General features: G+C 38.9%; 1 protein-coding gene across 1 annotated transcript in view; it reads right to left on the bottom strand.

Moving 5' to 3' along the window:
• Nucleotides 1-936: 936 nt before the first annotated feature.
• Dnaaf6 (dynein axonemal assembly factor 6) overlaps nucleotides 937-13,260 on the bottom strand; it is a 49,976-nt gene continuing 37,652 nt past the window's right edge. The window contains exons 5-6 of the mRNA XM_055618391.1: nucleotides 8,527-8,612; nucleotides 937-1,063 (exon numbers count right to left, since the gene is read on the bottom strand). Coding sequence (XP_055474366.1) covers nucleotides 937-1,063; nucleotides 8,527-8,612 — 213 coding nt within the window. The remainder of the gene's footprint in view (nucleotides 1,064-8,526; nucleotides 8,613-13,260) is intronic.

Below are 13,260 nucleotides of genomic sequence, written 5' to 3'. Positions count from 1 at the left end.
TCAGAATCTCTTGGCTTAATGCTTTGATAAAAACTTCTTCCAAAGCTTTAGCGTAATTCTTCTGTTAAATCTAGTCACAAATTAGATGTCTGGTAGTCATATACATAATTGACTCCAGGAAATATCTTACTGAGTATTCTCTTGATGGTTAACATAGAAATGATAAACACATTCCAGTTGTTTTTCTTTTCACAATTTATTCCCATTCAATATCCACAGTTCTACAGTGATGTGTGAAGACAAATTACAACAATGATAATATGTAACCTTTTATTAAACAGCCATTAAATAAATTTATTCAATTGTAGAGACAATGCAAGGAATAACCTATAAAAATAAGAATGTCCAATTAGAAAGTTAAAAATGAGATAAAATTCAATCTACAAATATATCTATATTACTTTTTAAGAAGACATGTGGCTTATATGACAAGGCAAATTATTTATAACCCTTTGTTACTTGTATGTTCCAGAACAATATTGAGAGCCTTGATTGCAAACAACTTAAATTATTTGATAAAAATCAATGAAAAGGCAACCAAATACATTTTTTTCTGGTGATAATAATAATAATGGATCTCTATGTAGCAGCTTCTATAGTAGGTAATTAATAAGCTTAATATCTTCAGACTGCTGACTTAAGTGAATCACTTATTTTATGATCATAGTTCCTCTGTGTGATTGATCTAGCTGATTAACCTGTAAATATTTTATTCACCTCTCACTATAAAAGTGAACCAGCACCTTATTGTATGAGACAAACCATGTTGCCTGTCAGTAGTAGACTTGACTGCATATGATCGAAACACCACTAAAATACTGAACCTTTCTACAATACGTCAGAAAAATAGAGAACACAAACAAGCACTATTCAAAGTTACAAAAAGTGTTATCACCGCCATGAATTTCTCTGTCTCTTCTCCTTATTCATGAAGTTTCAGGAAAGACAATAGTCAAACTCCCTTTTCAGGGCCATCCTGACTTCAAGTGTTTCAACTTCCCAGATGTAGGCTGCTTTAGCACTGTTATAGTGCACGGGCTGGGGAAAGTTTACTAACAGCTTCCTGAAAATGAGATAAGATAAACCAGAACAAGATTAGAACCTGGGATTAACTTCCTAAAGTGATGTAACATTTTCAGTAAGGCAGTGTGTGTGTGTGTGTGTGTATGTATGTATGTATATATGTATGCCTTATCACCAGTATGTTTGACTTTCCCACAAAATAATTTAGATAAAATACATGCTGAATAAAAATATACTTATTTAACACAGCTCATATACCAGTTTGTCTGTTTATACTTCTAGGAAGGTAAGAACCCATCTCATTAAAAAAAAAAAAAAAATCTAACCAGATGCTTTGATTGATTCTCTCTTTTTCTTTTCTTTTTTTATATATTTTTTCTTTTTCTTTTTTTAGTCTATTTTTTTTAATTTTATTTTTCTTTTTAGTTACATTTTGTTAACTCTGTGTCCCAGCTGTATCCCGCTCCCTCATCCCCTCCCCAACCCCACACTCCCTCCCTGGCCTCCTCCCTGCCCCTTTCCAAGTCCACTGATAGGGGAGGACCTCCTCCCCTTTCATTTAACCCTGTTTTATCAGGTATCTTCAGGGCTGGCTGCAAAGTCCTCCTCTGTGGCCTAACAGACTGCTCCTCCCCTGGGGGGGTGGTCAAACAGCCTGCCCTTGAGATCCTGTTAGAAATAGTCCGTGTTCCCCTTACTTTGGAAAACTACTTGGTTACTGAGCTACCACGGGCCACATCCGAGCAGAAGTTCTAGGTTATATCCATAGATGGTCCTTGGTTGAGTGTCAGTCTCAGAAAAGACCCTGTGCCCGGATATATTTGGTCCTCGTAGAGCTCCTATCCTTTCCATATCATACTAACTTCCCTTCTTTCATATGATTCCCTGAACTCTGCCGAGGGTTTGGTTATGAGTCTTAGTGTCTGCTTTGAAACACTGCTAGGTAGAGTCTTTCAGATGCCTTTTGTGGTAGACTCCTGTCATAAGTTCAATGCACATCCCATTTGTCTTTCTAAATGAGGATTAATCACCTTCGCCTGTGTCCACTTTCTTGATTATCTTCTTTAGGTGTGTAGATTTCATTATGTTTATCATATCTTGTAGGTCTATATAAGCGAGTATGTACCAAGTTTGTCTTTCTCCTTCTGGGATACTTCACTCAGAATGATCTTTTCTAGATCCCACCACTTGCCTGCAAATTTCATGATTTCCTCCTTTTTGATTGCTGAGTAGTATTCCATTGTGTAAAAATACCACAATTTCTGTATCCATTCCTCCGTTGATGGACATCTGGGTTGTTTCCAAGTTCTGGCTATTACAAATAAAGCTGCTACGAACATGGTTGAACAAATGTCCTTGTTGTGTACTTGAGCAAATTTTGGGTATATACCTAGGAGTGGTATAGCTGGGTCTTGAGGCAGCACTACTCCTAGTTGTCTGAGAAAGCGCCAGATTGACTTCCAAAGTGGTTGAACCAGTTTACATTCCCACCAGCAATGGAGGAGGGTTCCCTTTTCTCCACAACCTCTCCAGCATGTGCTATCACTTGAGTTTTTCATCTTGGCCATTCTGATGGGTGTAAGGTGAAATCTCAGGGTCGTTTTGATTTGCATTTCCCTAATGGCTAATGAGGTTGAGCATTTCTTTAAGTGTTTCTCTGCCATTCGATGTTCCTCTTTTGAGAATTCTCTGTTTAGCTCTGTTCCCCATTTTTTAATTGGATTACTTGGTTTGTTGCTTTTCTGCTTCTTTAGTTCTTTATATATACTGGATATTAGCCCTCGGTCAGATAAAGGGTTGGTGAAGATTCTTTCCCAATCTGTAGGCAGTCGTTTTGTTTTGATGACGGTTTCCTTTGCTTTACAGAAGCTTTTCAGTTTCATGAGGTCCCATTTATTGATTGTTGCTCTTAGAGCCTGTGATGTTGGTGTTCTGTTCAGGAAGTTGTCTCCTGTGCCAATGAGTTCTAGGCTGTTCCCCACTTTTTTTTCCCAACTGATTTAGAGTATCTGGTTTTATGTTGAGGTCCTTGATCCACTTGGACTTTAGTTTTGTGCAGGGTAATAAATATGGATCTATTTTCATTTTTCTGCATGTAGACATCCAGTTGGTCCAGCACCATTTGTTGAAGATGCTGTCTTTTTTCCATTGAATGGATTTGGCTTCTTTGTCAAATATTGAGAATTCATAGGTGTGTGGGTTTATTTCTGGGTCTTCTATGCGATTCCATTGATCCTCCTTTCTGTTTCTATGCCAATACCATGCAGTTTTTATTACTGTTGCCCTGTAGTACAGCTTGAGATCGGGAATGGAGATACCTCCAGATGATCTGTTGTTGTACAGGATCGTTTTGGAGATTCTGGGTTTTTTGTTTCTCCATATGAAGCTGAGAATCTTTTTTTCAAGGTCTGTAAAGAATTGAGTTGGTATTTTGATGGGAATTGCATTGAATCTGTAGATTGCTTTTGGCAGGATGGCCATTTTCACAATGTTAATCCTACCAATCCATGAGCACGGGAGATCTTTCCATCTTCTGAGATCTTCAATTTCTTTCTTCAAAGACTTGAAGTTTTTCTCAAACAGGTCTTTCACTTGCTTGGTTAGAGTCACACCAAGGTACTTTATGTTATTAGTGGCTATTGTGAAGGGTGTTGTTTCCCTAATTTCTTTCTCAGCCTTTTTGTCTTTGGTATACAAGAGGGCTTCTGATTTTTTTTGAGTTGATATTGTATTCTGCCACTTTGCTGAAGGTGTTTATCAGCTGAAGAAGTTCTCTGGTTGAATCTTTGGGGTCGCTCATGTATACTATCATATCATCTGCAAATGGCTAATGTTGAACCCTTGAGTGTGTGGGAGGGGCTCTGCAATGTATATGTCGCAGTCGCTAGTGATGATCGCAGAGCAATTTCTGGCATTAACTGCCTTAACTCCTCAATTAGACCCACAGAGCAGGAACTTCAATGTTCCAAGTGCCCCTCTGTTTCCCAAAGTGGGTATATGGGTGGGAGGGGGTTCGATGCCTGGCTTCTGTTTTAGAAGGACCCAGGATCAGGGGAGCTGCAGATTCTCAAGGGTGCACTCACTTACAGGCAGGTCACTTGGCAGAGATCTGGGTATGTGGGCTCTCTGCTCTCTGGTTTGGCCCTGCTTCTTTGATGTGCTCCGCCAGTTCCGTGCTGCTGTCACTGCCAGGTTATGAGGTCTTGCTGCAGCTGGAGATTTCAGGGTGGTCATGTCAGTAGGAATCGGGGTAATCAGGCTTTCTGTTCTCTGGTTTGGCCCTGGTTAGTCTTAAATTGGAGGGCTGATGTGCCCTGCCAGCTCAGTGCTGCTCCGCCGCCAGGTTAGAAAGTCCCGCTGTAACTGGAGACTGGGTTGCTAGTCCAGATGCTTTCTGGGAAGTCTTGGGGTCTCTTCACTGTGCTCTCCAAGCTTCGGAGGCCCAGCGCCTGGTGTGTCTAGCTTGTATGGCGTTTCTGTCTGGTTTTGGTGAGTATATAGTGTATTCTCTGTCACTGTGGGATTGGGCGGGCCGTACCATCAGTGATGGCGCTCCTGCAGAGCTAGTATGGCGTCTAGCAGACTCACATCCTGGGAGGATGGTGCAGCCGCCGCGCGAATCTGGGGCTCCAAGACACAGTACTGCTGGCCTTTGCCAATAAAGGGCTTGGGGCTCCGCCTCAGTGGCTGCAGGCCCCAGGCCAGTTATGTCTGGGCTGAGAAAGGCGAGTCCGCTGTGCCAAGGAGGAGGGAGGTCTGGGGGAGGGGAGTGCCGAGAGATCAAAGGATCGTTTCTCACCTTCCCCAAACAAGTCCCTGGGTGACCCGAGACCAAGGTTTTCCCCTCCTGCGATGTTCCCTGTTGTTTAGAAAGTCTCTCCGTTGTTTCCCTGGCTTCAGCAGTTCTTCCACTCATCAACTCAGAACTTTATCTCTTCCACAGCTCGGAAATTGTGTGTGCTAGTCGCCATCTTGGCCCTCTCTTTTTCTTTAAATTGACCTCACTTTGCATTGTAAAAACAGTGTCAGGTTATGCCTCCAGGTGGAGAAATGGAACCATGCCCCTGAGTTTGTTGGGCTAATCTGGTGTCAGTCTAATATATGTGTAGGTGGAATGCAGAATATGGAATATGCTGTCTGATATTGGAGTGATTCTTTAATGCTTCTGTGAATGCCACCTTAGGCTGAGCATCTATTACATATGTAGGCTTTAAATATTTGGCCTGGGATGATTTCAATGCCACATCAATGAAAATATTTCTTTCTGCTTGCCTCTGGTTCTCTCTACTACACACTGACCCCCACCCCCCAAAAAAAGAAAAGCTGCTGTGATAGGTTGCTGGGTTTATTATGCTGTGTATGGCTCAGCTGCTGGACAGTTGTATGCTTTTAAATGTATCACTGTGATAAGGTAGCTGTAATTCTGTCACAGTGGTATGAATCTGAGTTATGTATAGGGTCAGCACTTGCTGACACCTGAAGAAATTTAAATATGTGGAACACTTATTAAACCTCACTTTCCCGGTAGACAAGGCTTGAGTGTTTTTGTTGGTGTTGTTGCTGCTGTTTTTTTTTTTTTTTTTTTTTTTTTTTTTTTTTTTTTTAAGGCAGACAGTAAAAGTCTCCTGGATACAATTCAGTAACGAAATCTGGCATTTTGTATGTATTTGTGTTTCTGTGTGGGTGGTGTACGTATGCAAAGGAGTACATATGGTGACCAGAGGTTGATCTTTTACAATTGCTTTTCATGGTTTTGGTTTTTTGTTTGCTTGACTGACTGATTTTGGTGGGGCTTTTTTTTTTTTTTTTTTTTTGGACAGGCCTCTACTATGCCTAAAACTAGTCAGCAAGCTCTGTCCCTGGCTTTTATGTAGCATCGGATTGCAGGGCTTCATGCTTATGTGCCAGACTCTTTACCGCCTGAACTCTCGCCTCACCCTTACGAATCTGATTTTGTAAAGTAGGGAGGTAACTTCTTGGAAACTAAATTTTATAATTCTCTTTTTAATGGTTTTGATGACCACTTTAAAGCATTTATTTACAATATTTTAAGAATTAAATTACAAAACTAATGAAACTTCAATATGTAGGCAAAATTTAGGAGATTCTGGAAATTGTTGCTCCCTAATCTTTCTTCTTTTCTAGCTAATTCAATCTAACCAACAGAAAAAAAAAAAAAACAACCAACCAAACAAACAAACAAACAAAAAAACATCAAACCTCTCCTTTGGTTGAATAGTGCTAAACTATTAGGGCTTTAAGAAAATACAATGCATCTTACTACTGTTTGACGGAAATCACTACTCAATTTAATTAAAATAAATTCACTTGTTCTACCTTTAGATACATGAACATAATGTCTTCCATGAAAACATTTTTTAGCGCATAAACACAACATCACAGAATGTTGTGGATAGAAAGTAAGCGAAGTAGTTTGGGATGTGTATACACTCACGCCAAGGCATATTTATGATTATATAGTTTGAGGTAACAGCATAGCTTTAAAAGATGCTCAAATAATCCTATATTTCTCTTCTATTTTAGTTAAGTTTGCTTAAGAGTTGTTACTCCCTTTACTGATTATTTAATACCTAAAATGTACATGTGCTGGCTAATTTGGTCAACTTGACACAAAGTTGAGTCACTAGGATGAAAGAACCTCAGTTGAGGAATTGCCTATCAGAATGGCATGTAGGCATGTCTATAGGACATTTTTTAAATTAATGGTCAATAGGAGGGCCCCACCCACTGCAGTTGTTTTCACCCCTGGATAGGTGGGTCTGGTTTGTATAAGAAAGCAAGCTGAGCAAGCCATGAAGAGCAAGCCAGTAAGAAGCTCTCCTCCATGTCCTCTACTTCAGTTCTTGTCTCTCCAGGTTCCTGGCCTGGCTTTCATCAATGATTGAATATGGCCTGAGAATTGTAAAGATGAAATAAACCCTCTCCTTCCCAAGTTGCCTTTGGTCAGTCTTTTACCACAACAATAGAAAGCAAACTTGAGAAGTATGTATGTTATTTTTCATTTGTACATGTTATTTAGATATTGCAAAGTATAAATGGAGTATACACACGACCTAGTGCAGCCCAAGATCTATGTGGAAAAGTACCTCGGTGAGAGACTTTCATTTAGTGAGCTTTGATGGATATCTGGAATGATGGCAGAGCTAGAACAGCTGCCTCAAGATTGATGGTGACAGTGAGAACTGCTGGAGAAACGGAAATTAACTGTGCAGAGTGTAGATATGCGTGCAGTTTTAGCAGGCATGAAAATATCACAGAAGACTGACTGACTGTTCTTTTAACTAACTTTCCTTACTAAGGTTGGAGAAAGAATACATGCATATAAAAATACAGTGCAAAGCTTAACTAATCCTCGGAGTGGTGGTAAGAAGAATGAATCTAATTTTTGTAGGATGAAATATTTTTATGAGACTATGTTTTTAAATGGTGGGGAATAATCAGAAGAAGGTTTAGCTAAATATTCATCTGAAGATCATTTTGCATTAAATGAATCTACTGCAGAAATAAAAAGTGGTCTTTTGTTGACTATTCTTTTTTTTTTAATCTTCTCAAAGCCGTAACTAAGCTCAACAAAAGAGGATTGTAGATACTGATAATAATGGAAGAGAATGTTCCAGGAACTACCTGCCTCTTAAACCCAGTGGGAAATAGTGATGAGTTACAGAGAAAGGGCCACAGCAATCACAGATATTTGCTTACTACTGCACATCCACATGGAAACTGAACAAATATGTGACATATTTAGATATTTTATCTAACACACACTCAGTTCCAACAATATCCTTTTTAAAGATTTAGTTTTAAGAGGCATAGCTGTTCTTTTTTTCATTAATTAATTCGTTTAATTTACATCCCAATTGGAGCTTCCCCTCCCTTTTATCTATGCTTCAGGTGAAATATGTTGTAAGACTTTTCCTGTATGTGTTGTCTGTGGAACATGACTTGAACTGATGTAATAAGAAGAATGATTTTGTGCATTTTTAAAAATGGACATATTCTAATTTTATCTTTGAGGCCTACTAACATCAAGAAAGTTTAAAGGTAATGCTTCTTTTATATAACCATTGAACCAACATCATATTAGTATGTAAGCAAGGCTTACAGCTTAGCAGAATTTCACTTCTAGCTGTGTTTTTTTTTTTTTTTTTTTCTGATAGGCAGAACTATATTGGAATGTCAAGGACTATGTTCCAATGGGGTCAACCCACACCTATTATGCACCTGCAAAATATGAAACCTAGGTATTTCCAAACATTTTTGGACTGACTACAGACTCCTATGCACGTTAGGCAAGCACTTCACCACAGTTATAGTCTAGCCCTCATATTCAATTGTGTAGATCAAAATGTCTGCATGATCAATGGAAATTTCACCTTCTTAGGGATTTTAAGGTTGATGAAAAAATAACTATACTTTAATAGGAAGTATTCTAATGACTCATTAATGTCATAGTAGTCTATTTCAATCTCATGCTTTACTCACTTTTTAGGAGTGCGAAGATCAAGATACATTTCTTGGATGTCAATTTCAATTTCAGAAGGATTTGTATTGGGTAGTTTAATTTTCACCTGAGATAACATAAGAAAATACTGTCATTTTGACCAGCAGTTATTTTTAAAAGCACTAGGATATATGAGGAATTGAGTACCAACTACATATCAACTATGTGATTTTCTTTTATCAATCTTAAGAAACAAGTTATTACCTCCATTTCACTTGTGGAGAGACAGAGGAGTTTAGTCAGTGGATAAAGGGTAGCCATCAGTAGTGTGACTAAACTGACTCAGCACTACAATTGGTAGGGACCTTTGACCACCTTCATATATATATATGTTTCATATAAGTGCAGGTTGATGATGCCAATTTGTAGTCTCTTAATAAAAATACCAATACCACATTTCCTAGGGAAGTATTGACATCCAGAAAAGTTAAATTAACAAAAGAAAAATAATAATATAACCTCCACCTCGCAGGAAGGACTACCTACTAGTTTAGCATACTTCATTTACAAATGTCTCATCACAGTTACCATAGGGCCCAGCAGAAGTTCCACTTTTGGTAATATGTCCAAAAACAGGAACCCAAGGCCAATTGTGGCTATGTATTGAGTTTGAGAAAAGCCTGGGCTACATGAGACCTTGCCTAAAAACAATAGCAGTGATTAAAAAAAAGAAAAATAGAGAAAAGAAAAAAAAAGAAAACATACTCAAAAATTTGTGCATCGTTTTTCATCATCCAAAGGTATAAACAGCCAAAATATGCATCAACTGATACATGGACAAAGTGTAACACTTACACACAGAATATTCCACTGGAGAAAAGAACAAAGCTTATTATTTTTTTAAAGATTTGTAGGCATGTTTTGTCTGCATGTTTGTCTGCACCACATGTATACTTAGTGTGCAGAGGTCAGAAGAAGGCATTGAAACTCCTGTGACTGGATTTACAGGAAATTGTTAGCTACCATGTAGGTGTTAGGAATAAAATCCATGCCCTCTGCTAGAGCCACTGGTACTCCATCCTGCTGAGTCATTTCTCTAGCAAAGTACATTGTTTGATAAATCCTGAAAACATTATACTAAAGGAAAGAAGCCAAACATTAAAAGGTGCATTTTGTAGGAATCTATTTATATGCCATGTTCAGCACAAGCCAATGGAGGGACAAAAAGTGGACTGGAGTTGTATAGGGGCTGGGGAGTGGAGAAGAGTGCTGTCTGCTTAATGCGTATGAGATTTCCTCTTAGGTATATGAAAATAATTAGGAATTAGATATTAACAATGGTTACACTGCACTATGAATACACCAAATATCACCAATGATAAATGTATATTTTACCACAAAACTGCTCTTCTTTAATTTACATCTGTCTTAAGGTTTTATTGCTGTTATAAAACGCTATGACCATAAACAACTTGAGGAAGAACAGGTTTATTTCAGCTTAAAGTTTGTAGTTCATTATCCTCCAGGATAGGAAACTGGAGGCATGAACTGATGCAGAAGCCATAGAGGAAGGCTGCTGCTACTGGCTTGGTCACCATGGCATGTTATTCTTATGTACCCCAGGAACACCTGCCCAAGAATGTCACCATCCATAGTGAGCTGGACCCTCCTACATCAACCAAAAATTTAAAAAAATGGACAGCAGGCCACAGAGGAAGACAATGCAGCCAGTCCTGATGAGACCTGATAGGCTAGGGTCAGATGGAAGGGGAGGAGAACCTCCCTTGTCAGTGGACTTGGGGAGGGGCATAGGGGGAGAAGAGGGAGGAAGAGCAGAATTGGGAGGGGACAAGGGAAGGGGATACAGTGGAATACAAAGTGAATAATTTTTAGGTAATTTATTTTTATTAGTTACACTTTATTCAGTTTGTATCCAAGCTGTAGCCCCCTTTCTCATCCCCTCTCAATCAAACCTTCCCTTCATCTCCTCCCATGTCCCTCCCCAAGTCCACTGATAGGGGAGGTCCTCCTCCCCTTCCATCTGACCCTAGCCTATTAGGTCTCATCAGGACTGGCTGCATTGTCGTCCTCTGTGGTCTGGTAAGGCTGCTCCTCCCTTCATGAAGAGGTGATCAAAGAACAGGCCACTGAGTTCATGTCAGAGACAGTCCCTGTTCCCCTTACTAGGGAAACCCACTTGAACACTGAGCTGCCATGGGCTACATCTGTGCAGGGGTTCTGTGTTATCTCCATGCATGGTCCTTGGTTGGAGTATAAGTCTAAGAAAAGCCCCCTGGGCCCAGATTTTTTGGTTCTGTTGCTCTCCTTGTGGAACTCCTGCCCCCTCCAGGTTTTTCTATCTCCCCCTTCTTTCATAAGATTATCTGCACTCTGCTCAAAGTTTGGCTATGAGACTCAGCATCTGCTTTGATACCTTGCTGGGTAGAGTCTTTCAACGGCCCTCTGTGGTAGACTCCTGTCCTGTTCCCTGTTTTCTTGTTCTTCAAATGTCCATCCCATTTGCCTTTCTGAGTGAGAATTGATCATCTTACCCAGGGTCCTCCTTCTTGCTTAGCTTCCTTAGGTGTACAGATTTTAGTGCGATTATCCTATACTATATGTCTAATATCCACTTATAAGTGAGTATATACAATGTGTGTATTTCTGCTTCTGGGATACCTCACTCACAATGATCTTTTCTAGTTCCCACCATTTGCCTACAAAGAAGAAAAAGTGGGGAAGTGACTTGAACTCATTGGCACAGGAAACAACTTCCTGAACAGAACACCAATAGCACAGGCTTTAAGATCAACAATCAATAAATGGGACCTCATGAAACTGAAAATTTCCGTAATGCAAAGGACACTGTCATCAGAACAAAACAACAGCCTACAGATTGGAGAAGAATCTTCACCAACCCCAAATCTGACAGAGAGCTACTATTCAGAATATATAAAGAACCCAAGAAGTTAAACATCAACAAATCAAGTAAACCAATTAAAAAAATAGGGTACAGAGCTAAACTGAGAATTCTAAACAGAGGACCATTAAATGGCAGAGAAACACTTAAATAAATGTTCAGTATCCTTAGTCGTCAGGGCAATGCAAATCAAAATGACACTGAGATTTCACCTTACACCCATCAGAATGGCTAAGATCCAAAACACAAGTGACAACACATACTGGAGAGGATGTGGAGAAAGGGGAACCCTCCTTCATTGCTGTTGGGAATGTAAACTTGTACAACCACTTTGGAAATCAATTTGGTGCTTTCTCAAACAATTAGGAATAGTGCTTCCTCAAGATCCAGCTATACCACTCCTAAGCATATATCCAAAAGAGGCTCAAGTATACAACAAGGACATTTGCTCAACCATGTTTTTAGCAGCTTTATTTGTAATAGCCAGAATCTGGAAACAACCCTCAGTTGCGGAATGGATACAGAAATTGTGGTACATTTACATAATGGAATAGTACTCAGGAATTAAAAACAAGGAAATCATGAAATTTCCAGGTAAAAGTGAATAAATTGTAATAAATAAAAACATTAAAAAAAACTACAAAAAATGCACAGCAGGCTTGCTCAAGGGCCAACTGGGTGGGAACATTTTATCAAGTGAGGCTACCTCTTCAAAAATGACTCTAGCTTGTGTCAAGGTGACAAACTAGCCAGAAGAACATCTACTCTTTTTGTGATGAGAGTTGACATGTACTGTGTTATACATGCATAACTGTGTGAGGACATATAATTTCTGTAAACGAAGGGGTAAAAGAATGGAATCCAAAGTTTAGGTAAATTATGAAGCCTTTTCGAAGATAAGCTAGATGACCTGACATTTTAATTATTTGGAGAGTCCAGTATGCTTTAGGGGACATGCACATGAAATAATGTGACATACTGGAATTTCCTCCTAAAATGCTCAACACATACAATAGTGTTTCCATAGTGTAAGATATGTGGATCCATACATGCTTCTGAATTATATGTTCTTTATTAAATTTGTAGTTAAGTATTCTGATAAATAACAGCCTAGAGGTGCCAGCATTTAAGTACTTCCTATGGTTAACTTTTCACTCAAACAATTATTTTCTAAAATACATTTTAGAAATCAAATCTACCTAATAAATGCCCTAGTGAAACAAATAACACATTGTTCACAGAAACAGTTATAGGCACTCTGACTCAAAATAAATGATCATTAGATTGGACGAAAGTCCCACTTTTACGGAAATAACTTCTCAGTCAGATAGTTAATTTGAGATACCCTTGTATGACTCATACCCGCCAAATGGATCAAGGGATAGAATTATTCGTTTCTTAACTTTGAAATATTTAGATCTTTAACAGTAAAATAGTATTTCATACAGGTTGAAAGGATAATTGTGGAAGGAAAGAATGATGATATATGTGAAATTTAGATAGAATTCCTAGGCAGAACTTCAAAGTGGTTATTATCTTGGTTCCAGTGAGAGATAATTCAAAGAAACAGCTCACTAATTTTTCCTCTTAAGAAAATTAAAAGTGTCTGCTACAATATTTCAAAAAAGGGACAAGAGAAAAGACAGATTAGGTGGGATGGAGCACAGCAATATTTCACAAGATAAAGATTCCATGGGGATATTAACAGAAACTCCCCTCCCAAAAACTGGAAGGACTTGTACTTGTCACATGGATCAAGGGATACAGCTGTTTCTTTACTATGAACTGCTTAGATCTTTAAAAGTAAAACACACACACACACACACACACACACACACACACACACACACACACA

Source organism: Psammomys obesus, unplaced genomic scaffold, assembly GCF_907164565.1.
Source record: "Psammomys obesus unplaced genomic scaffold, mPsaObe1.curated_primary_1811, whole genome shotgun sequence".
NCBI lineage: Eukaryota > Metazoa > Chordata > Mammalia > Rodentia > Muridae > Psammomys > Psammomys obesus.
This window is presented reverse-complemented; position numbering and strand designations above follow the sequence as displayed.